We start from the raw sequence: 24,888 nt of genomic DNA on the forward strand, positions 1-24,888 counted from the left end.
TTCAGGTCGTTTAGTAATCCAATTTAATGAAGGAATGAATTATTAATTCTCTTTCAGAGCTCAACAATAGTTTTTCTTTTCATGTCAAAGAAGTAATTCGCAAATATTCTCACTACACTGTATTTTGCATTCGGCACCGTGTGTGAAGATCCTATGTGCTGATTTATTTATTATCTCTCTGAGCTCATACTGTTAATAATCAGCCTGTTTGGAGATATAATAAGAGAAAGAATCTAATGAAACGAGTCGTTTCTTTCCTAGAAGTGTGCAAAGTCTGCTCTTGTAAAGATCTGCATTAGATTAAGTGTCTGTATCTGCACGTCTCGAATGCTGCAGTGTGTTCAGTCATGAAACTCTAGATGGCGTTTATAGGATGATGGTCCTTTACATGCAATCACATCATTACTGTATGGCTCGTGCTGATTGGCCTCTGCTGATCCGGCAGCCAATGAGATGCTTGCTCTGCATTTAAACAGTCTGATTCAGTTACCAAAATGTATATTAAATGATCAAAGATAATCCTGTTTTCCATAAATATTGTTAATGACAAACAAATTGACCTTTTGATGACCAGTGCCTGTTTTTCCTCGTCCACAGCAGATGTACATCGCCCAGGTCCTGCAGGACCCAAACTCCGACGAGACCGGCGCAGGCAGTGGAGAGGACGACGGTCAGGGGTCCTCGCAGGACGAGGAGATGATCAACGGTGGAAACAGCCTAAACGAGGCCGACTTCCAGTCCGGAGAAGACAGTCTCATCGCCAACGAAGTCCACCAGTAACGGGAGAGAGAGAAAGAGGGGAGGATGAGAGCATAAGAAAAGAAGCAGCAAAAAGAAGTGTTTCGTCCCCGTCGAACGCTGAATTTACCGGATGTTTGTTGGCTCAAAACATCAGCACCTTAGAAACCCTCATCTGCCAAAACACTTGAACACAGACTGTACATAAGCACACACGCGCTCGCACACATCGATGCCAACACGCTTCGTCATGTGCATGAACGCTCGTTTGGAGGGTCCAAACCCAATCAAATCCAATCGGAACCAAGCCTTCCTGGATTTCCCCTTTCGTAAAGGTCCATGAATATGTCCTAGCTTGGTTCGCATACCCATAAGCCTCAGGAAAAGGAAAAGGAACGGTGAAAAGAAAGCTCTCCTCTTTCTTATCTCGGAAGCATCCCATGGTTCGCCTTAACAGCGATAGCATTCCTAGTCGGCTGCTTGTTTTTCTTGTCCTCTGCCTAAACGATTGGATTTCATCTGGTTTTCCCAAAGGAAACGTGCAATAGTAAGAGCGTAGAGGAATCGCGACCCATTTAACGCCACAATTTGGCTTGAAACGCGTTGGCTTTGACGGACTGCGTTCACTGTACAGTATTCTGCCAGAACACTACGAGACTGACTGAACTTCTCCCGATGTACAGTATTCCCAGAGATGCGCCGTGTTGTCATTGAATGGCCCATATTCTTCCTTTTTTTTTTTTTTTTTTTTTTTTTTTGGTATTTTAAATGCGAATTTTGCCTTTACAACCTTTAATGGATGTGTTTGTATGCCTGCAACGGAGCACCGAAGTTCTCGTCCTCGTAGAAACCGATCAGCGATGGAGAATCAGTCGTTCGCTGGTCGTTTGCGTACCGAATGCGATCGAATGTTCGTTTAGAAACCGCGTTCCTGTAGACTGGATAGTTTAAACAAGGACAGCCTGTGCCTGCTTTTGTACGGAGAAATCGAGAGTAGAACGCCATTGAAACGTCGTTTTTCTTTTTCGCGTTGTGTAGTTAAACCTTGCGAGGTCGTTCTAATCCAAGTACTAATTCTACAAGAAATGTAGCGTTTGACTGTCGATACGAAGCAGTTTTAGTACTGAGATAAATAATAATAACGCAAAAGACATGCAATAAACCCCAAGCTGAGAAAACACATAATTATAATCAAGTGAAGAATTATCCAGCTTATCTTCGGGGTTTGTTTGTAACCGACTAAACGCATTTAAATCCGTCTGAAATCCCAGGTTTCTATTGGCTGTTTACAGAAGCCAATCATGCTTTAGAGTGGGCTATGTCAATATAAGACCGTTTTCTTCCAGCAAACTGACCCTGAAGGGATTAAAGTGCGTGTCAACAACATATATAAACATTTTCAGTACATGACAGACGCCGACCCGAAACACACAACAACATCATTCATGAGACACGAGCGCGAGTGTGAATCAACACACAGTTGAGAGAATCATCAGCTGGTGTTTCATGAATGAATCAGTACTTGAGTGAAATGAATCATGACATCTATTCAGACTTCTGTCTGTTATCGTTATTATTACTCTAGTTTTTGATGTCCTCATACCCGCTGCTGATCATAGTTCCTCTAGATTGATGTGCCAGATTTGAACGGGATCCAGGTCTGTTTACTGTGAGTGAAGTGAGATTTGGTTTTGTTACTGTATTCTCTGGATGAATCCGTTAGCGGTTTGCATCAGGAACACGGACGATTATCTGGATCGACTGGTACTAAAATGGCGCAAAGTAACGTGAGAATTGAAATCGAACAGCCTCAGGTGTTCTTTTATTTTCCGAAAGACAAAAAAATGTTTACATCCGTGTCTTTGTCATCTGTCTTTTTTTATTTTTTACTCGTTTTCCTTCGTTTCTCATCGATGAAGACACAAAGAGTAACCTATGAAAGCTTCACGCTGGAGATACTGACGTCAATTTGTGTCTGTCCGTGTTTTTGGAGATCGTCAATGATGATCTGTGTGTGTGTGTGTGTGTGTGTGTGTGTGTGTGTGTGTGTGTGTGTGTGTGAATATTCTGATGACGTGAACATGAGCTGGATTTGTATATCCAAATTAAGGCCATTTCTTCGTTTCCGAACTGTCCCGTTTTTTAGGGGTTCCTCACCTGCTTCTTATTGAGTTAATGACGTGAAGGTTTCTTCAGCATTTGGCGGTGAAGTAAAGAGCGGTGCGGGTATTTTTGTAATATTGTACTGTTTGGAGATGCAAATGTTCAGCCTGTTGAAGTATTTGATACTAGTATAATGTATTAAAGCTAGCTGTCGCTCAATGGATTTTTAATATATCATGACTTTGTTTTATAAGCTAAACATTGAAGTTCTGAAGTGCAGAGCTGTGCGTTATGCAAGAATGAATTACAGGATGATGTTTGTACAAACCTTGATTCCCAGCACAGTTCTGATGCCGATGTACAGTGTGTTTGAGCCGTTTCTGTTCATGTGATCTGCTCATCGCTGTAGAAGTAGACCAACTGCTCTAGAACCCGTGTGAGATTTCTTTTAAACTTTTTCTGTCTAAAGGTTGTCCTTATGGTGAAAGCATTTGTCATCTTCAGTTTCTTGATCAATAAAAGTTGGTATTCATTCTGTGCACTTGCTGTGTGTTGTGTCGGTCAGAAGGAGGCGCTGCTGCGGCGTCACTCACTAAAACCTTTTGCTGTTGCATAAATCCATGCTTTTAATGTTGTTTATGTGTCTATGTGGTGTTTTTAATCTGCTTTAACACAAAGCATGTGTAAGTTCATAAGTCGACAGCATTGCTGAGTGTTTCCTCCTTAAAACTGCAGTGAACCAAAGACAGTCTCAAAAACACGCTTTGAAATCGCTGGTGTTTCTGACGTCACAAACTACCTTGTAACCAATCAGATCAACGTGTGATCGTCAACCAGTGGATCTCTGAGCTGAGGGAGTGAGTGGAGGCGGGGCTCATTTGCATATTCATAGAACCGCGCATACTAAATGAGGCAAGGGTGTCGAGTTACATTCAAGATATTTTAAGACATGAAGAATTTTTAATTATGTAATTTTGGTGATCAAAGATGAGTTTTAAGAGATACAATTATTGACTACAGGGGATCTTTAAGAACTAGTTTAACCAACTAGCAATAAGTTAGTCTTTTCGGTCTCAAATTAGACCTTAGACTTAAAGTTGTGAAGTCTTGCATAATTTTTCATATTTAGCTATTTGTATAGTTTAGTTTTATCTTTCAATTGCAGGTGATACGGGTGAATGGTGTAAAAACATTAACTAATAGAAATCACCATTCTTCCCCAGTTAATTAATCACTGTATTTTAAGAGTTTTCTGAAATATTATGTTTAAAATATGCAGTAACACTTTAGGGTCCAATTCTCACTATTAACTAGTTGTTTATTAGCATGCATATTACTAGGATATTCACTGTTTAATAAAGCACATATTAATACCTTTTTCTGCATAATCATATTCTATATCCCTTAATCTTAACAACTATTAATAAACTGAAATTTGAGGAGTTTGAGCCAAAAGTCAGTTAATCATGAGAATTGGACCCTAGATTAGAGTGTGACCGAATATGCAAATAAGGCATTATCTAATTAAATATGCACTAATTTGCATGCATTTCCACAGAAATCTCAGCATTCTTGTTTTGCAGATTGCGGTAAGCTTTCTCACAGATGTGCAATATTGGAGCAGTTGTTGCTTTAGTAACATTGACGCGTTTGCGAGTTTCACTGTAACTTCCCCTTGCGTCTGTCATCGGTTTTCTTCTCTTTCTGACAGACAGAGAGACCACATGCATGCCAGGTTTCGTCTGAGATGAACGTTACAACATTCGGTTTCAACCTCAGACGACATGTGACTCTTCACCAAACACCTGATTAGCAGAAGTGCAGTTGCAATCACATATCAGTCTGGCTGTTTGTCTCTCAGAAATATAAACTTTTGATATTTAAAATGCCCATTCTGTGTTTGATCTTCAGCTCAAAACTATTGATTTTTCCCCTGTACTTTAAGGGGTCTGTTGCAACCAGGACAAACACAAGAATAGAGATCAGTGTAGAAGCAACCAAGTTTTTATTAATAATAAAGCATATAATATTTGCCACTTTGGTGTCTCGTCTTACAAAGAATAATGTAGTGTAGAGGGAAAAAATGTATTTATTGTAGTACGAGGTAGAGCAGGTTTGATCGTATACGCTTAAAACTTTAAAACTTCACATTGATGTTTTTATACAAGTTAAATACTATAATATCATAATGCATTTCACCTTCATCTGATTATTAAAAATGGCTACAATACAATATGTGCCTTATATATATACTTCTATAAAGAAAAAAATAAAGGTATTTGAATACTATAAAAATGACACGGTTTCATCTTAAATGTTTAAGGAAGAAGTGAAAAAAAACTTGCAATCAATTTGAAGAAATACTATTCATTTAAAATGTTAAAACAACGATATTCTAAACCAATAACAATAGTAGTAATACTAATATACACTACCGTTCAAAAGTGTCTGAACGAGTCTCTCCTGCTCATCAAGGCTGCATTTATCTGACCAAAAAATACAGTAAAAACAGTTGAATATTATTACAATATAAAATGGCAGTTCTCTATTTGACTATATTATAAATAGTAATTTATTCCAGTGATGCAAAGCAGCATTTCTGATTGTGATACATTTAGTTTTTCAGGATTCTGTGATGAATGGAAAGTTCAAAAGAACAGCGTTTATCTGAAATCGAATCTTTGTAACATTATAAATGTCTTTCCTGTCACTTTTGATCAATTTAATGTGTCCTTGAATAAAAGCATTCATTTCTCCCCTTTTGAACGGTAGCGTCAGCTTTAAGTTCTTTATATAATGTGCAGTGAGAGTTTATTGAGAGTCTCATCCGGTGGGATCTGTTCCGCTGAGGATCAGGTCTGGCTCGGGACGGTCCGATGTGAAGCGCTGGAACCTTGGATCGGTGTGTGTCTTCAGACGAGCGCGCGGAACAGGAACGACAGAGACGCTCCGAGAGCGAGGCCGAGAGACAGGAAGAAGGCCATGATCGCTCCGGCGGTCTCCGCCTCGCTCGGGTCCACTTTCCTGAGACAAACACAAGAGATCCGCTCAGAGGTGACCGCTCAAATTGTTGGATTAACTTAATTTAGCTGTTTTTATTCTAAATTGATCTGATTTATCAGTGCACATCGTTATTGTGTTAATAATCTTGAATCAGAATAAGTTCCTCTTGCAGCATCTCTTCTCTGATGATGTGGGCGGGGCAACCTGTCACTCACATGAGATCAGCCAATAGCAAACCACAACCATCCAATCAATTCCCCACAGACACAATCAAGCCCCGCCCACATTTGTTATTGTTCTTGTTATAGTGAAGAAAAGATGTTCGCAACTTGTGTTTCATGACGAATTTAAATGTAATTTTGTAAATGATGATTGAATCAAACACAGTGGTTCTCAAGCGAGGCGCCTCAAGGTGATTTAAAATAAGCTTAGAAAATTACAATTCAAGTCATTTATAATTGTAATTCAACCCCATAGAAAATCTGGATTTTAAAAGTGTGATTTCTAGGCCTGGAAGTTATGGAAATTCATACAATCTTAAAACGCCATTGACATTTTCTTAACGAATATACAATTGTGAGTAAAAAAAATCTAAATCCTAATGCAGTAAATCACAAATAACTGTAAAAGTCATTGGTTAAAAACAACATTCGGCTCTTATAAAACTTCTGGAATTCTCAAATCTCATTGTTTTATTTCATTATTTTAATTTATGGATAAGTTTGAGAACCACTGGTTTAATTATAACTAAGGTCCCATTAGTTAATGCATTAACTAACAATGAGCTATACAGTATTTATGAAACCATGTCAGTGTTTGTTAATAAAAAATAAAACACTTCGTCGTTAGTTTATGGTAGCTCCATTATATAATATTTGTAGATTGCTTTTATTACTGATTTGATCAATGTTGAAATTAAGATTTTTAGTACTGAGTACTGAGTAATAATAATGAACTACATGTAGGTTGTGGCTTAGGGTTAGTTGCATGTAATTAAGTGCAATTTATAGAAATGACCATAGTGACTACATGTGTAAAAAGGACACTGTAAAATAAAGTACTGCTAATGTCCTAAAGTGTTGCATTGCGTGTTATTTCAGGTGCACGTGTCCTGATAGATGAGGATCGACTCACTTGGGTCCGAAGCACATGCACAGACTGGCCAGATATCCATTGGAAAAGGCAAACAGGATCATGAAGGCGATGAACCAGCCGTCGTGTGTGAAGTAGACGGGCAGATTGGCACGAGGCTGGACGTTACACAGCATGAAGAGCGGGACGAATAACACACGCGCCAATATCAGACCCGGCAGCAGCTTACTGTCTTTACCAGGCTGAGCGAGAGACACAGAGACACACAGAGAGAGAGAGAGGGAGAGGTGAACATGAACAGAAACACATGTGCATCAAACCCGTGCATTCAATTTCATTGCATAATATCCATCCAGTCATCTGAATTTATTACTGTACGTAAATCCTCCCACCTTTTGTGAACATAATGTGATTTAATGTTCACTTCAGTCACAGTATAAAACTCTTGCAGGACGAAGCATGCATCAACAAAATAAAATTTGAACGCTTTAGTCACAGTTTAAAATGAGATTAGCTGGAAAATATCAAAACGGGTGTCTTTATACTGAAGAAGAGGATGCAGAAACACTTTGCAATCAAAACATTTGATAAAAAGATGTTTGTACAGCATTTGATCTGATGCATAAATGTAAGATTCTTTTTAAGATGCATGAATGTTTCTCACCCACATACACACTGCGGTCAGACTGCGACCGGCCCAGTCGAACACGTTGAAGAACAGGAAACAAGACACTGGGATGAAGTACATCTCTAAAGAGAGGGAATTCAGTCGGCATGTAGCTTTTTATTTAATTAAGCAGTGAATCAGATGTGGAAATGTATTCATATTCTCCTGAACTGCATAAACGTCTTTTAGAATTACGTTTGGTTTCTAAGATTTCATTATTTTCCGGCATAATTCAGCACACAAACACATTATGGTTATTTGCATTTGTTTTTCCCTGCCGTTTAAACATTATCAGACACATGATCTACGGAAGCCCATTCCTGCCACACGAGACAAACAAATCATGCTTCGGTGAATCCTAAATATGAGATAAAATGTCAAAATTATGTATTACCATGTCATAATTTCACCTTTTTAATCTCATAAAGATTTGTCAGAATTTTTACTTTTTTGTTTTGACTTAGTATGTCACAATTATGACAGTATTTTAGTGTCAATTTTTACTTTTTATCTCATAATTATGACTTATGTCTTATTATGACTTTGTCAATAAAATGTGACATTATGACTAAATTTACTTGGTTTGCCATTGGCTTTTTATCTCATGATGACTTAGTATGTCATAATTTTGTCATGTCAAATTCACCCTTTTAATCTCATAATGACAGTATGTCATAATCAATTGTATGTCATAATCAACTTTTTTTTATCTTATTCTGATTTATCTCATAGTTTTAGTATGTCATAATTTTGACTTTTTATCTCATCATTTTGCCATAATTTCACCTTTTTAATCTCATGATGACAGTGACATTTTTTTTTTTATAAATAATGATCATGTATCATAATTATGACTTATATGCCATAATTGACTTTTATCTTGTAATGTTGACTTTTTATGCCATAATTGACTTTTATCTCGTAATGTTGACTTTTTATGTCATAATTGTGATTTCCCAAAGCATGCTGTTTTTGTCCTGTGGTGTAGACGGGCTTCAGTGACGTTGAGAAGCGTTGATCTCGAGTGAATCTCACACACTCACCCCACACTCCTCCTCCAGCGATGCTCGATTTGACATCCACAGTGACCGCAGGGAACGTGCCGATAGTGACCGTGAAGGCAAAACACACCGAGACGGCCATGACCCAGATCTGGAGACAGAAATATTTATGCATATGCATTTGCTAATGTGTTTTAAGTGTTGCTACTGTGCATCTGTGCGTTTACCTTCTTAAAGATGCTTAACATGGAAGGTGTCTGTTTGTCGTCGTCTCCAGCGCTTTGCTGCCGCTGATCTACAAGTACAATTCAAATCAATGTCTGACTTAAAGGGGTGGTATAATGCCCTTTCCACAAGATGTAAAATAAGTCTCTGATGTCCACAGAGTGTGTGTGTGAAGTTGTAGCTCTAAATACCCCACAGATATTTGTATTAAGCATGTTAAAGTTGTCACTTTTTGAGGGTGAGCAAACACACACCGTTTTTGTGTATGTCCCTTTAAATGTAAATGAGCTGCTGCTCCTGGCACAGGGGGCGGAGCTTCAAGAGCTCGTGTCCTGAAAATTTCTACAAATTTTAGCCTTTTATGTTCAAACCGGAGTCAGACAATGATGGAGAGACTCAAGAAGAAGAGACAACATGTAGAAGCAACAGGACATTTCTGAATGGTTAGTTGATGAATTTATGAAGCTGATGTGTAGTTATCTTCTAGTCATTGATTAGCATATTCTGTCTTGATAATCTATAAATCGTGTTCAGGGGGCGAGGTTTATGTAAATTTTAGGGTTGGTGATGTCACTAACCCGGGAGGAATGTGGTGTAGTCTCTACCAGCCGTTTGTTGTAGTCCTTAAAAAGCGATTTGCAGATGTTGTTTACGCTCAAACAGCAACATTACACACTAACTAAAGCTAGAAAAGTCAAATCATAATCAACCACCTCTTTAATAATTTTCACACACATTTTGCAGCAACATCTGATCTGGATTAGTTGACGTCACCTTTCTTCAGCAGATCCATCTTGTTCTCTTCATCCTCCGCTGGTTTGTTCTGCTGACTCTCCTGATAATATTGGAAAAACGCCTACAGAAGAGAAACAGCGCACATGTTGTGAACGTTTCCAGCTTTAAATCAACGCATTCAGACGCTCAGATTTACCAGTTTAGGAAGGGCAACATAAGATGCGATTGCAAGAGCGATGACAGCACACGCTGTGATGAAGTATCCAAACGCACTGTCCTGTATAGTAGAACCACCTGAGGGACACAGCCAGCTTTACATGCATGTTTTACATCACACAGTTAAAGGAAAGTTCAATCTTGAATGCTTCTGTTATAGTAATGATGTTTAAGGCACTCATTAGTTTTCCTGGCAACACTTTACAATAAGGTTCATTAGTTAACATTAGTGAACTACATTAGTTAACATGAACTAAGAATGAACAAGACTTCCTCAGCATTTATTAATCTCAGTTAATATTAATTTCAACATTTACTAATACATTATTAAAATCAAAAGTTGTATTTGTTAACATTAGTTAATGCACTGTGAACTAACATGAACAAACAGCTGTATTTGTATTAACTAACATTAACAAAGATTAACTAATACAGTAACACATGTATTACTCTTTGATAGTTAATACATTAACTAATGAACCTTATTGTAAAGTGTTACCGTTTCCCTAAAATATAAAATCTGTTGATTATGGCAGAAAATGTGAAGCTTGTGTTTTTGTTTAAGTGCTTATATATGTGTTATTTGAGTTGTAAAGCGTCTTGCGCCGTAGATGCATTAGTTGAAATGATGTTCTGTGACTCACTGGCGATGGCACAGATCATGGAGAACGCGGCGAAGGTTCCTGCGAGTCCTTGTCCGCTCATGATGGGTGTTGTGTATGAAGCCGGGAGGAGGCCGGCCATCCCGAAGAGACTTCCCTGCAGGACGGCTCCGAACGCTGGGAACAATTCAATTCAATTCACGTTTTTTATAGCGTCACGTCATTTACAGAAAATGCATTACAATTTAGAGTGATCTGTTATCAGAAGAAACTAAGTTATGTATTTCAGAAATGTACATGTACAAAATCACAGTTAGCTAAAAATGTATTAATTTAAACAATTTATTAATTTAAAGCAGAAACAATTAGCTTACTGAGCTCAACAACATGACATGCAGTTTTTCACGCCTTCAAATTACACAATCAAGAAAACAAGACATTCACAACTCATCCCGCTAACAAAAATATACTCTTAGAACATTTTGATAATGTTCCAATTACTGTTCTATGAACATTCAAAACATAAAAAAAAAAAAAATCTTAACTTTTTTTTCTTGGTTATGTGAATGCTAAGGAAACATTCCATTTTATCAACATTCCATTTTTGGAATGTTACTTTTGAATGTTCTCTGAACATTCTGAGACTGGTAACATTTAAAATATGTTAGGTAGGCTTCAAACTTTTTTCCGGGAAAATCAAAGCATGAGACTTTTACGGCTGAGAGCCTCTCTTCCGTTCAATGACGCATGAAACAAACGAATGCTTATACAATGTTCAGGATAACATTCTGAAAGAGACGTTCTGTACTGTAATGTTAGTGTGTGTTATGCAACTAAAGAATTAATTCAAACTATAGTCTCACAGAGTCAGATCTACGCAAGTTAGCTGGGGTTCTGCTTCCATGACATATTTCACAGTGAAAAAGAGGTTGAGCAAGTTATTAGACTTTGGTGAAAGGCTTTGGAATATTCACAGGTTTGTTCTATATCAGATTTCATGTTGATTTAAATAACCAACAAATAAGCGAGTGTGTTGAGTGTGAGTGTGAATGGTTGAGGAGCCTCACAGTTGATGCAGATGATTTTGATCATGGTGACGATGAAGAACGGCAGCGGCTCCAGCTCTACTTTCACCAGGATGGCGGTCAGCAGAAACACCAGCAGAATGGCCATCAGACTCCCTGCGATCCGGATCTTCTGAGGAATTCTGGAGGATCAAATCTTAGTTTAGAGGCGGAGATCATGGATATGGTCAAGGACATGTCTGGCTGGCAATGACTCAAAAAAAGTAAAATAATAATAAATATATTTTCTATATTATATTTGAAATATTTTCCATAAAGAAAATCAAGCCTATTTTTAAGAACTTTTTCTCTGAGAATTTGATGGTAAATTGTGTTTAATTGACATAAAAAAGTCACAATGCAATAAATAAATAACAATAAATATATAATAATTAAAATAAATAAAAATATTGAAATAAATAGAAATATTTATTTAATTAAATCAAATATTTACTTATATGGAGATGAATGGATGGATAGATGAATATAGATAGATGAATATAGATAGACGGATGGATGGATGGATGGATGGATGGATGGATGGATGGATGGATGGATGGATGGATGGATGGATAGATAGATAGATAGATAGATAGATAGATAGATAGATAGATAGATAGATAGATAGATAGATAGATAGATAGATAGATAGATAGATAGATAGATAGATAGATAGATAGATAGATAGATAGATAGATAGATAGATAGATAGATAGATAGATAGATAGATAGAGTCATAAAGGAAGCTTAATTTTCTTTATGCATACTAATTTATTATGTTCTTTCTTTTGACTTTAACACTAGAAAGCTGAAGCTCTGCACAGCCCATGATTCGGTGATCCTGTTAGTGAGTGTTGAAGAGTGAGTGTTGAAGAGTGTGTGTTGAAGAGTGTGAGTTGAAGAGTGTGTCACCTCTGGTGAAGGACTGAGTTGAGGCAGGTGAACGCCAGCAGAGGAACCATCGCACACAGGGTCATCACATTATTAAACTTGGCCTGTAAGACGCTGCGTGGAGCTTCTTCTGTCGCGTTGACTGAGAGGTTTGCTTCAATCACAGGGTCTCCAAGACGACTGGTGAAATACTACAGGATTCACAGTTAAAACAGAAAATATGGCGTCTGTTTTTGAGAGTGCAGTTGCTTTTGGGCCATTCCACCGATGGACTGAGAGGAAACCCGGGGACACGACTAAAATGTGTAGTTTATCTAAAATAGTAGATCAAATTTTTTTTTCTCATGAAAAAAAAAAAACATTTCAAAGCATAGATTGGATATAAAGTCACACAACAATGCAAAAAAAGTAAGATTTCTGAAGGATTTTAATCATTATACTTCATGGTAAAGTTTAGAGATAGAGAGTGGGGACATGCAGAAAATGCTATTGCTAATGTTTTTAATTATACATTTTAAATGTGTAGTTAGCTTAATGTGCAGGACATTGTGCTTAATAATAAAATGTATTTCAAAGTTAATTTCCATGCATTTTTATCCATTTAATGTCCTGAGAACAGAAATGTCACCCTTTCGGTGGAATGGCTCTTTTGCAGTATTGCAACACTTAGTAAGCATTTCTGGTCGTCCACATGGCAAAAAAACCAAACCACTTCACATGTTCTCACGCAAAATAGCTTATTATGTGAGTGCGAAGTTACCATTGTGGCCGTCATGAAGAAGTTCCAGGGCAGAAGAGTTCCCAAACCCAGCATGAAGAAAATCCACCACACGCCATTATATCTGTCACGACAAGACACGCAGGAATCTCAGTATCACTGTTGTTGAAGTGTGAATGTTGTTTCGTAGCGACTACAGAATATAATGTAGGCCTAGCTACTTTGAGGAGATTAACTCTTTCCCTGACTGTGTTTTTTTTCTTTCTTTCTTGTAAACAAATGTTGGTAACACTTTATTGTACATGTTACATGTACTTGCATAGTAATAACAGTAAATTATGCATAATTACATGCAATAACCCTCAACCAAATCCTAATCCTACCCTAACCCTATAGTAAGTACATGTTGTTAATTAATATTACTCAGTGAGGGCTGCCAACTCTCACGCATTGAGCGTGAGACTCGACACTTTTCACACGCTCTCACGCCACCAGGGCCGTATTAAGACAGTGTGGTGCCCCTTGGCACTATACCTCAAAGCCCCCCCCCCCCCCCCCCTTTCATTTGCATGACTATTTTACATACAATATTGTCAAAGCACACATTCACACACACACACACACACACACACACACACACACACACACACACACACACACACACACACACACACACACACACACTATATTGATAGTGTTCATATAATCTTTATTTATTTATAATTTATTATTATTATTATTATTATTGTTAAATTAGTGTTCATAAACGAGTTATGTATGGTCTTTCAAGAATTTTAAGTTAATAATATAACAATTTACGAAAAATATTTTTAAAGCTTGTGTCATGTGGTGCTCCCCTAGTGGCCAATTTTATTACGAAATTCAGAAAAAAAAAATACGTTTGGCGCTTGTAAATGTGACGTGACAGATCGCTGAGCGCCTCTGGTCAAGTGCACGTGTCGTGAACCGATCATCTGTTACTTTTTTATTTAAAGATGCAGTACAACTTACCGAACGTATACATAATATCGACCAATTAGTGTTTTTCAACCACTGAAAGAGGTCAATATATAACAGCAGGAGAACAATTATGTCACATAACGTTACATTTACCTCAGGAAAGCCATTTAATGACCATAGCATGTTAATTGAATAGAAAAATAGCTAGAGAGGAGATTTTGCTGAGCACTATATTACATATTTATTATATTTTTATTTATGTCATTAAATAATTGTTATTATAACAAAAACTACATTATATTTAATTTAATTTAATTTGTTATTTTTAATAATACCAGCAGATTGGGCCCTCTATGTTTACAGCATTAGGTGAGATTATTTTTTTAAATAAAAAATAACATAAACATGTATCCAAATTAGTCAATATTGAATCAAAATCAGAATCAAACCACAAGAATGTAATTGAAATCTTGAAATTTTTGTCAAGCAATAATAAAAACTGTATCCTACCAGTCATTGTACAATGTTGTCACTAAACTTAATAAAATTCTATTTAGTTACCAAATGTTTTGACAATCACAATTACACTTATTGTGATGCAATATTTGTTTTGACCCCCCCTCCCCCCCACCCGGAAAAAAAAACTCACTCCAAGCTAAACTCAAAAGTTGGCAGCCCTGCATATATATAATGACACCTTAAAATAAAGTGACCCAAACATTGTATTCGAGCTTCATATTTGATCAACACTTGAATGTGAGTACGTTTCGAACAATAAACTGAGAAAATGGTTTTTGTCAGATGAGATTCAGAGCGATGATCTAAACACAGATCAACACCTCAAAGCTTCAGTCATTAACACACTCATGGGTTCAGCATTTCATTCAGTAACGTCACGCAGTTTTGATTTATATGCTGTTTAATGTTTGATGATCGTGTTATTGTGCATGTGTGTCAGCAACGCTTCTATCGCTTGTTTCTGCTGCTTCTTCTCCTGTGTTTTGATCAGGAGATTCTGAACTCTTTCAGTAGATGTGTAATAGCGCCCCCCTACATTATAACACTGGAAAACACGGATTGGCCAAAAAATGTAGATACAAAAGAGTTAAAGAACATGCCGCTGCACATCTGGTGCTAATCTTAAACAGATGTAAACAGATTCAGCATTTTGTTTCAGAATCACCCGCATGTTCTTGTTTTCTGTCTCAGGGTTTTGCATCAGAAGGACTGGCGCGATAAACAGCGAGATTAGCCTGATGTTCAACTCACTTGTCTTTGGGCACCTGAGGGTCCATGTCTGCGAGATGCAGGAAAATGACACTGGTTTTTATTGTTCAAGCACCTGGAAGGAACATGGACATGTTCAGATACACGACAACAAAGCTGAAGAAACTGGAAAAGGTGCAGAAAGCGTTCATTTAAAGAAATATCACTTTCTAATAGCTATTCATTAAAGCAACATGACACTTAATAAGAATATAATGTACTGTAAGTATAATCATGATTACAATATGTATAATATAGCATATAACAACAACATTTACATTAAATAAAACAATATAGAATAATGAATAGATACCATATATCATTTAAGAATATAAACAAAACGTTACATTTTCAAAAACCTTTCATCTCAGTTATTTTCAAGTTTAATTCTAAACTAAAAACAAACAAATAAATAAATAGTATTACAACAAGCTTCATTTTCTTATACAAACTAGGCCTATAATTTCTTATTTTCTTTCTTTTTTGAACTTTTGAGATTGAATCTGACTAATATTTCATCCTTAGACTGAACCTCTGCAATGCACTATAAGTACAGGAATCACAATAAAAAATATATAGAATAATAAACACATGCAAGCATTTAAACAAAACTTTCAAAACAAGTTATTTTTAACTAACCAGTACAAGAAATACATAGCAAAAGTTTCACAATCACTGTTAATAACTGCAATAAAAAAAAGTGAAGTGAAAAACTTACTGACCATGGAATGCAGCTCTTAAACTAAAGTATCTTCACACACACACACACACACACACACACACACACTGCACAGCTGCAGGAGACTTTACTAGCGCTTCCTCTGACTCCGCCCCCTCATGCATATGTAATGAGGGACTGCACGGTTTAAAGACTGATAATGAGGCTTATCTGAGCGTTTGCACCAGCAACATCCACACACACTCACGAAAACACAACTGAAAAACGTCTGCAAAACAACTAAACCGCTGACATTCAGTGGGACATTTCTCAACAATGAAGCATAAAGCATACATTTCCAGAAGAAATAAAGAGTAAACACAGTTATTGTATTATTTTATATTTATATTAAAGTTACACTATGTAACATTTCTTTCAAAATTAACAAAATTTAAATAATGAGTCATTTCATCATTAATCCGTGTGTGTTTTGTTTTTAACCACTAGAGGTGTAAAAACGTTACATAGTGTACCTTTAATAATATTTGTATATTTACTTTGTTTATGTATTTATTTATAAAACAAAAACACTAATAAGTGTCTAAATTCCCCCACAGGGCCAGTAGCTGTATTAACAGGCATCTTACACACAGAAGCCATTGCACACACACACACACACACACTGTAGTTAGTGGCACATCTGGTTTTTATGAACCACTGAAAGTAGTGGTATGTGGCGCTGGATTGCGTCGAGGTGTTGCAGAACATGTCGTAACTCTTCCAGACAGATTTCAGCAGCTATACTGACGTACTGACGTGAACATATTTACAAATAGCTCATATTTTTCAAACGTGGTCAGTTTGTGGCACATCTGTATGTTGTGTAATACCAGTGATACCAGTAGGAAACGCACGGAGTAACATTCACATCTGTTACTGTAAACCTTTATTTTTGCATGGTGTCATTATAAGTAAGTGTAACACCAACATTCACAACAGCCGAGGAAGTGTGTGTCTGTTATCTGTGTGTTAGACGGAAGCAAAAACAAGTAATCAGAGTGAGATATTAATCTAAATAAACATTGCCTGTAAAATGTGGTTAATGGTGCTCAGTATTTCACAAATAAGTTTGTGGAGTTATGTAATAAGAGATACAACTATTTTTTAACAGTGTGATCATGCATTCTTTCTGGAGTTGCTTGAAAGTTTTGACACATCCAGTTTAATATCCTACATCTCTCTGCATTGAAGAGCCGGCGTCACACTTCTGATGCATGCCAGTTTTCATGATGCCTTTCACAAGGTTTAGTGACATATGCCAATGACGACCCGACGTGCCAATGGCGTAAGATGCAACTTCTTACCGCTTCGTGTATTGTAAAATGATTATGCATGACACTGGATATGAAAACTGTCAGTCACTGGATATACAAGGCCTCAAGAACGAAACCTATGGGTTGCATCTTAAAAATGCTGAAGTGGGCAAAGCTAATCACGAGACTGTGCTGATATGGGAAGTGAGTGTTTTGTCCACATCAGCTGAGGTTCTCTCTAATATGAACTGTGTTGGTTTCACAGCCCACGTGTGTGTCCTGAGCCTCTGGTTCCACTCACACACACATGAACTCTCTCCACTTCTGCTGTACCAGGCATTCAACATCATCACAGAGATAGAGGCTTCAAAAACAAATCCCTTTACACAGTCTACGACTTCTCCAACGGGCGAGGAGAACGTGAGGAACGTGAGATACGACCTGATCCATGGGCTTTATCAAGTGGAAAGCAGCTTTGGCCAACAGCACATCGCATAAGTTATGTAGGCCTATATGCTGGAAACAATCCAATCAAAGAATTATTTCCCCACAGAAATGCTTTTGCAGATAAGAGCTGACAAGCAGAAATACAGCTTGGCAAAACCATCTGTGGAAAACTTGTAAATTACAGCAAGCGGCGGCGCCACACCCTGCAGAGAAACAGTTTCACGGATATATGAAAATACTATATTCATTGAATATAACAATATAATATAATATTGTACTCAATTATTAAACATATATCAATTATTACATTAGTAATTTGGGCCACTCGTTATTATTAAACTGATTTTAATAAGCAAATTAATTAAGGTTTATTATAATTATTATTTATTCAGCTTATATTTTAGACGAGAACACTTTTGACCAATCAGCATTCATAGCGTGAATGCTCCCTTATATAGTTACAGATAAAATATAATATTTATGATTATGAAACTACAATTCTCCATGAGACTACAAATCCCATGAGGCCATCTGTCATCGCCATGGTTATCGCTGTTTCTCTTCACTCAAATCAATCAAAGAAAACTCATCAGTGACCTGAGGACTTTCAGAGATACTTGATCGATGCAACGACATTTATAATCAAAGGTAAAATATTCAGAATTATTTCTGCGTTTTGTCTTCTTCGCAAGAGTTTAGATGGAGGGACTGGAGCTCTAACTAAACTAGTCGCGTCCAAATATGATCGTTTTCTCCTGAGGAGATCTTTGACTTTAGCAAAGCTCATGATGCAAGTGTACAGTGATGAATAGAGTTCAGTTCAGACTGGAATATGTTCATGAGTTTTGATGGCAGAAAGTGTGATAAAATTGTTTATGAATCTCCAACAGGATGAATTCATGTTTTGGTTATGCAGCCCTCTAGTGGCCAAATTAATGTATTATACAGAAATGCATATGTGGGGGTTTTAAGACACTTTATATGCAGAAACTTTGCAACATCTAGACTGTAGTTGGACTTGAATCAACACTGAACTTAATGGATCTGGATCCAAACGACAACATTGTATTTTTAAAGCTGCTTTACAATAATTACATTCATTTCATAACTGAAGAACTTTGTCAAATGAATTGAGTAAGGATAAGTTGCATTACTCATTTTGTAATTCATATCTCATAATGCATATTTTAATTGGCCCTATCCCTAAACGAGGCGTGTTTTTTGCATTATTTGAAAGGGTGTCGCTTTAAAGACATTCAGGACGTCAATCTGACATTGTGTCTTTTCAGGTCGTTTAGTAATCCAATTTAATGAAGGAATGAATTATTAATTCTCTTTCAGAGCTCAACAATAGTTTTTCTTTTCATGTCAAAGAAGTAATTTCGCAAATATTCTCTCTACACTGTATTTTGCATTCGGCACCGTGTGTGAAGATCCTATGTGCTGATTTATTTATTATCTCTCTGAGCTCATACTGTTAATAATCAGCCTGTTTGGAGATATAATAAGAGAAAGAATCTAATGAAACGAGTCGTTTCTTTCCTAGAAGTGTGCAAAGTCTGCTCTTGTAAAGATCTGCATTAGATTAAGTGTCTGTATCTGCACGTCTCGAATGCTGCAGTGTGTTCAGTCATGAAACTCTAGATGGCGTTTATAGGATGATGGTCATTTACATGCAATCACATCATTACTGTATGGCTCATGCTGATTGGCCTCTGCTGATCCGGCAGCCAATGAGATGCTTGCTCTGCATTTAAACAGTCTGATTCAGTAATTGTTTGCTATAAGCTAGTCATGTAGCAGCTCTTAGAGTTCCTCTGAACCCCTCCACCTCCCCAGCTCCTCCTGCCTGGATCTACATGCCCACAGCAGTGTGTCTGAGTATCTGTTAGCAGTAGCAAGTCCGTATAGTGTATTTATACAGTCTTGGTCAAAAGTTTTCATAGGCTACACCTTGTAGAATCTGCAAAATGTTCATTATTTTAACAAGATAAGAGGGATCATACAAAATGCATGTTATTTTTTATTTAGTGCTGTCCTGATTTCGATATTTTACATAAAACCCTGTTCAGTGGTTTACATACAGGGGTGCAAACAGCGCGCTTTTCGGCGCCTCCCGCTTTTTTCACGTCAGTTTGGGTGACTTGTGTGAATCGTGCAGATCCGAAGAGGTTTTTTTTTAGGAGGGGGGGGGGGGGGGGTTGAGAGGGTCTGATTATAATTTAACCAACAGTAATTCTGGATTGCGTCCTCCAACAAAATAGGAAATAAGCGAATCAGAACACTGCGCGCCAAACCAGCAGTATGTGCGCAAGCGTGAACCGCTAGTGTTTCTGTCTCACTCTGGATCTGCCGCTGCATCACATTTCTCTCTGCGTGGCGTGGAGTGTCCGTTTTTATGTCGGCTCTCATGTTAACTGGTTAGAGCTTGTGTTAGAGCACAATGCCTGCGTGACACACACACTTCTCGAGCCGCGCCGAAACCGCGTGCTAGAAATAGAACCGCAACCGACGCCTATTTTTCACGCGACACGCAAGAGTGTTGGAAGCTTTCAGACAAAATAGAAGGCGCAAATACATATTAATAAATTACATTTTGATGCTTGGAAGTCTCTCGGTTTTGACAAATGCATATATAATTGTAATTTAAAAAATAGACCTAATTATCGATTTTCAAATATTGCCCCGTCAATAGGCCTACAGAACGAAATATTCTGTTGCCTATTTTGCCGTCAATACTGCCGACGTTGTCTTTGCTGTATCAGGCTATATATATTATGTTTAACATCCAAATGTAGATGGTCTGTCGGCGCACAGAGCCACGCAGTCGCAGACAGCACGTGAAGTTCGTGAACACCGAATTCCCTTTTCTTTCTGATCTATTTGTGTTTGAACAGACATGTGCACGAAAAAATAAGCCAGTGTCCGTCTCAACGAGTTTCCCCGTAAACGCAGTCAAAATAAAACGGATGCGTGTCATTACCGGTATTAGATACGCGCATTCGTCTTAAAGGGACAGCACCCAATATACCTGCAGCTGTTTGTGTCACCAAAGTTAATCAAACAACAAAAGAGAAAGAGAAAAATCACGTTTTGTCAAAAGATAAACTGTATTAATACTTAATACAGTTAATTTACCTGAAAAACATAAAGCACTGCTTTATTTCTCGTGTATTTGTGTTTTATTGTATTTATATTTGTATTTTGTTTATTAGTTTCTATGCAGATGCACTAGGCCTACCCTACACAATTACCCCAATCATCCTAGAATTATTAATTCTTTACAAAAAGAGCTATTTAAATCATCAGGTGAAATTGTTTTCAGGAAGTAGCCATAAAGCAAGAAGTAGAAGTGCAAGATAGTTTTTCTATTTGACTCTATGTGCCTATAGGGGTGGGTTGGGGATGGTGGCAATGTAGTATCTGGATATATGCCGCGGGACGAGGGCTTCGATTACCTCTCTCTTTTTTGACCATACATGTGTTTGCACCCCTGTACATAGGGTGAATTCAGGGTGAAAGGGACACTTTTTTTCATTTTTTTTCCTTCTTGTTTTGTGATGGTTGTTCTTGAGTCCCTTGTTTGTCCAGAACTGAGCACTGTTCTTCAGGAAAATCCTCCAGGTCTTGATAATTCTGTTTTTTCAAGCATATTTTGCATATTTGAACCATTTCCAGCAGTGAGTGTATAATTTTGAGATCCATCTTTTCACACTGAGGACAATTGAGGGACTCATACGCAAATATAAAAAAAAATGTTTAAACATTCATTGATTCTCCAGAAGGAAAGCTTTTCAACAGGATGAATATTTTCCCATTTTTCTTATTTTGTTAATATATATATGTATATATATATATTCTTAAGTTATAGTTATTAGCCTTTACCATTTTGACAGCATCATTATGATCCAAGAATATAATAATGGGAAACTGCCTTTTCCTCTGTGATTTATATATATTTATATAAATCATTTAGTACTGTATTTAGTATATACACTATATATATATATATATATATATATATATATATTATATATTCATTTAGTACTGCCCTTTGGAAGCTACAGAAGATACTTGCATGTTTCCCGGAAGACAAATTAATACAATTTACCATGATGTTCGTTCAAATTCAAAAAGTTTTCACCCCCGGTTCCTAATGCATCAGTGAATGTTGGAGCCTTCAGGACAGCACTAGATAAAAAAACAACATGCATACGACCCCTCAATATATATATATATATACACACCTTGCAGAATCTGCAAAATGTTTAAATATTTAAGCAGGACAAGTTAGAATTAGAGGTTTGTTCAAATCACTGATCCTAAGAGTGAGTAATAGTAATCTTTGTCTTAGCAAGCACCACTAATAAACTTTTAAAGCCATGAAGATATGCGAGTAAACGACGTCCTTAGTGCCCTTTTACTATTTATAACCCCTGAATCCACAATCATTAAAGTCCTCCACCCAACAACAGCCCTCAGATTCTCGTCTGACTGCATCTGCAAGTCACGTACCTCGATAAAATACTTTTCACTGCAAGATACGACATGTTTCACAGCAATCTCAAAATGATTCAAGTGTTCTGGCCCATATAAAGAGATCTCAGTAATGTCTCAATTGTTTCCCCTGAATAGGAGAAACCTCTGGGAAACATAACTAAGAACTGACACACATCGTTTGCGCTCATTCTGCGGGAATACAATGAAGCCGTGAGCAAATACACCAATCAAAACAAAGCTGGAGTCTATTAATAGTGTGTGTGTGGTTTAGGAAGCATGTGAACGTGATTCCTCAGTCCTTCTGCACTGTCAGGCTAATCTTTAGGACCGCATTGTGAAGAGGAACGGTGTGTAAACATCCCAAAACAACACTAATAGAGAAGCGGATCTCAACGTGTCGATGGACCATTTCCCTTTCTAAATAACTGACAAATAAGGGTTTCAGTGCCAATATAACCATAATATTGTGTTTTGGTGGCAAATTAGATATAAAAGAACATTTCGTTTACATATTTATTTGATTAGTCCGCCTGGCTGATATTATATCACCACATAAAACCACTACTGAATATTTCCCTGGCCTTCCTTTTACAGAATAAAAATAGTCTTTTACTCAAGTCAGATTTGATATTCATGGAAGTTTGTTTCCGGCACAGAGTTAAAAAATAAAAAGGTAATTCTGACCTTTTTCCCCTCAGAATTGTGAGTTATAAACTCAGAATTGCGAGAAATAAAGTCAGAATTGTGAGATAAAAAGGAAATTACCTTTTCATTATTTACCCCTTGGCAGAAACAAGCTTCCATGAAATATATCCAGGTCATATTTGACCCCAAATTCAGAAGAAAAATTAGATATAATATTTTGCTTTAAGAAAATAAAGCCTTTTATGGTTATTTAATGTTTTGCATTTTGACATTATGTTCATGACATTAAAGATTTTTGTATGATTTTTTTTTTTTTTAAATGTGTCATGAAGAATTTCACTATGAAAAAAGTCTCAGTTGTTCTAAATGGTCTTTTTAGAACATTTTAAATGCAAAATATAATTAATTTAAAAATGTTCATATTTTATTGGGCTTTTCACAAAACTCAAAAGCAAATGTTTTCAGATTCTTCTTTTGATTTCAGGGTTAAATATGATTTGAATTGAGATGACACGTTAATTGTGATGAAGTGACATGTCATTTAGCAGGTTTTGCATGATTAAATATTTCTGCAATGACACACAACCAGTGCAGAAACTAGTTTGTGAAATGACAGGAAATTATAAATTAAAAAAAAAAATGTTTACAAAAGAAAATCAGTCAGAAAGTGTTCTGCTCTTACCTTTACTGAAAGAGCTGTTAAGAGAGATGTGTGTTGATCTTTTAAACTTCATTCACCAACTTCAGCTCGAGTGTTCATGCGTACAGACGTCTGCTCTCAGTGACGTGCACTTCACTATTACGCAATGTTTTGTGTGTGTAAATGCCTTTCTCTGTCGCTGCTCTCTCAAAGAATCCAAATATTAGCAGTCTGTGTGATAACAGACACACAGTTTGATTACAGTATTAGCTACAGTAAAATCTTTATTTACTGAAATAAAGCCTGATAATTAAGTCTCTAACATCTACAGATCAACTCATTAAAATCACAATACCTCACAATGAGGAAAAGGACGGATTTCACTGACAATTAAAAGCAAAGCAAATAAATCAATAAGACTCAGCGAGTGCTTTCTGATGCAATGCTGTTAGTCGAGCCGATAGTTTAGAGAATCATTAACCGTCCGTAAAGGCTGTGATTAACAGTCGGATTGATTAATCATTTAGGCCAAATTAATTAAACCTTTCATTCTGTCAGTTCTGTTGTGCAATATCATAATGAACACAGTCATTTTCCAAAATTATAAACCCATAATTGTTTTATGGAGGGGTTTACCCTCCGATTGCTTTTCCCCTCGACATTCATCATTTTCTGCTAAACGTTTTCTTGCATAACAAATGTGTAGCATTTTTGTCACACAAAACAAAGTTTTAAAAAAAAGTGATTACTTATTATAATCAATTAATGATGATTATAATAAGAAGAATTAATTATTAAGAAGAATTACTATTAAATTAATTCATCTGTCATTTAACATTTTATATAATTCAGTATTCTAGGTCAGTCACAGTCAACATTGATAAATTGAACTCTTTGGCGTCAGTGTGTTTTATGTAAAGAAAGAAAAAAGAGGCGGCGAATAATGCTTGTATTACCCTAACGCTTAAATATATGATAAATGATTGGTATTGCATCAGTCATCAACCTACCAACAATCCCCTGAATATTCTGTTCAGTGTGTATCAACAGCCTCAAAACTTCAAATGCACAGTAATATACGGAGTATTAACTGAAAGCAGCCCTACCTGCGACAGCTGTGTGTGTGTGTGTGTGTGTGTGTTTGAACTCTGTTCTGCACAGCAGAAGTTCAAAGACCATCAGCTCTTCTTATCTGCGGGAATGCTCTCATGAGTGAGAGCTGACCACGATCATCAGCATGTGTGTTTTAAAGTAGCCTAATCACTGCGGGGTCAAAGGTCAGCGTGAGCCGAGAGCATGTCCTGCTTTTCGTCCACCCATGAGATGCACAGACTGACCGAAGCATCAGCTACAGCTTAAAGACCTGATGTGATTTCATGGCGCTCGGCCTCGCAGTCGCTGGGT

At 36.9% G+C, this 24,888-nt stretch overlaps 2 protein-coding genes across 7 annotated transcripts in view; one reads left to right on the top strand and one right to left on the bottom strand.

The window, feature by feature from the left end:
- tmem63bb (transmembrane protein 63Bb) overlaps window positions 1-3,378 on the top strand; it is a 61,412-nt gene extending 58,034 nt beyond the window's left edge. The window contains 1 exon segment of the mRNA XM_081358147.1: window positions 598-3,378. Within this exon segment, the coding sequence (XP_081214273.1) occupies window positions 598-780 (183 nt within the window). The 3' untranslated portion in view covers window positions 781-3,378.
- Window positions 3,379-4,827: 1,449 nt separating this feature from the next.
- slc29a1b (solute carrier family 29 member 1b) lies at window positions 4,828-23,715 on the bottom strand. Of its 6 annotated transcripts, none has more exons than XM_081357369.1 (14): window positions 23,527-23,649; window positions 15,285-15,357; window positions 13,098-13,179; window positions 12,359-12,528; window positions 11,450-11,589; window positions 10,425-10,559; window positions 9,761-9,858; window positions 9,604-9,685; window positions 9,408-9,452; window positions 8,832-8,899; window positions 8,647-8,755; window positions 7,601-7,686; window positions 6,979-7,178; window positions 4,828-5,865 (listed from the first exon to the last, which is right to left on the bottom strand). In XM_081357369.1, the coding sequence occupies exons 2-14, from the start codon at window positions 15,308-15,310 to the stop codon at window positions 5,754-5,756; spliced, it is 1,353 nt and encodes a 450-aa protein (XP_081213495.1). In that variant the 5' UTR covers window positions 15,311-15,357; window positions 23,527-23,649; the 3' UTR covers window positions 4,828-5,753. The 6 variants fall into 6 exon arrangements, with proteins under 6 accessions (XP_081213495.1, XP_081213494.1, XP_081213493.1 ...); XM_081357368.1 differs by lacking the exon at window positions 23,527-23,649 and adding an exon at window positions 16,000-16,122; XM_081357367.1 differs by lacking the exon at window positions 23,527-23,649 and adding an exon at window positions 16,004-16,104.
- Window positions 23,716-24,888: the final 1,173 nt, after the last annotated feature.

Source organism: Scardinius erythrophthalmus (assembly GCF_964197995.2).
Source record: "Scardinius erythrophthalmus genome assembly, chromosome: 25".
NCBI lineage: Eukaryota > Metazoa > Chordata > Actinopteri > Cypriniformes > Leuciscidae > Scardinius > Scardinius erythrophthalmus.

Bases quoted from the DNA above. Each gene is read 5' to 3' on its own strand.
- slc29a1b (XM_081357369.1), bottom strand. From the start codon at position 15,310: ATGGACCCTCAGGTGCCCAAAGACAA. The intron at 12,529-13,097 runs GTAACTTCGCAC...TGAATCCTGTAG, and splicing joins TCTTCATGACGGCCACAATG to TATTTCACCAGTCGTCTTGG. The intron at 7,179-7,600 runs GTGAGAAACATT...TCTCTCGCTCAG, and splicing joins TGACCGCAGTGTGTATGTGG to CCTGGTAAAGACAGTAAGCT.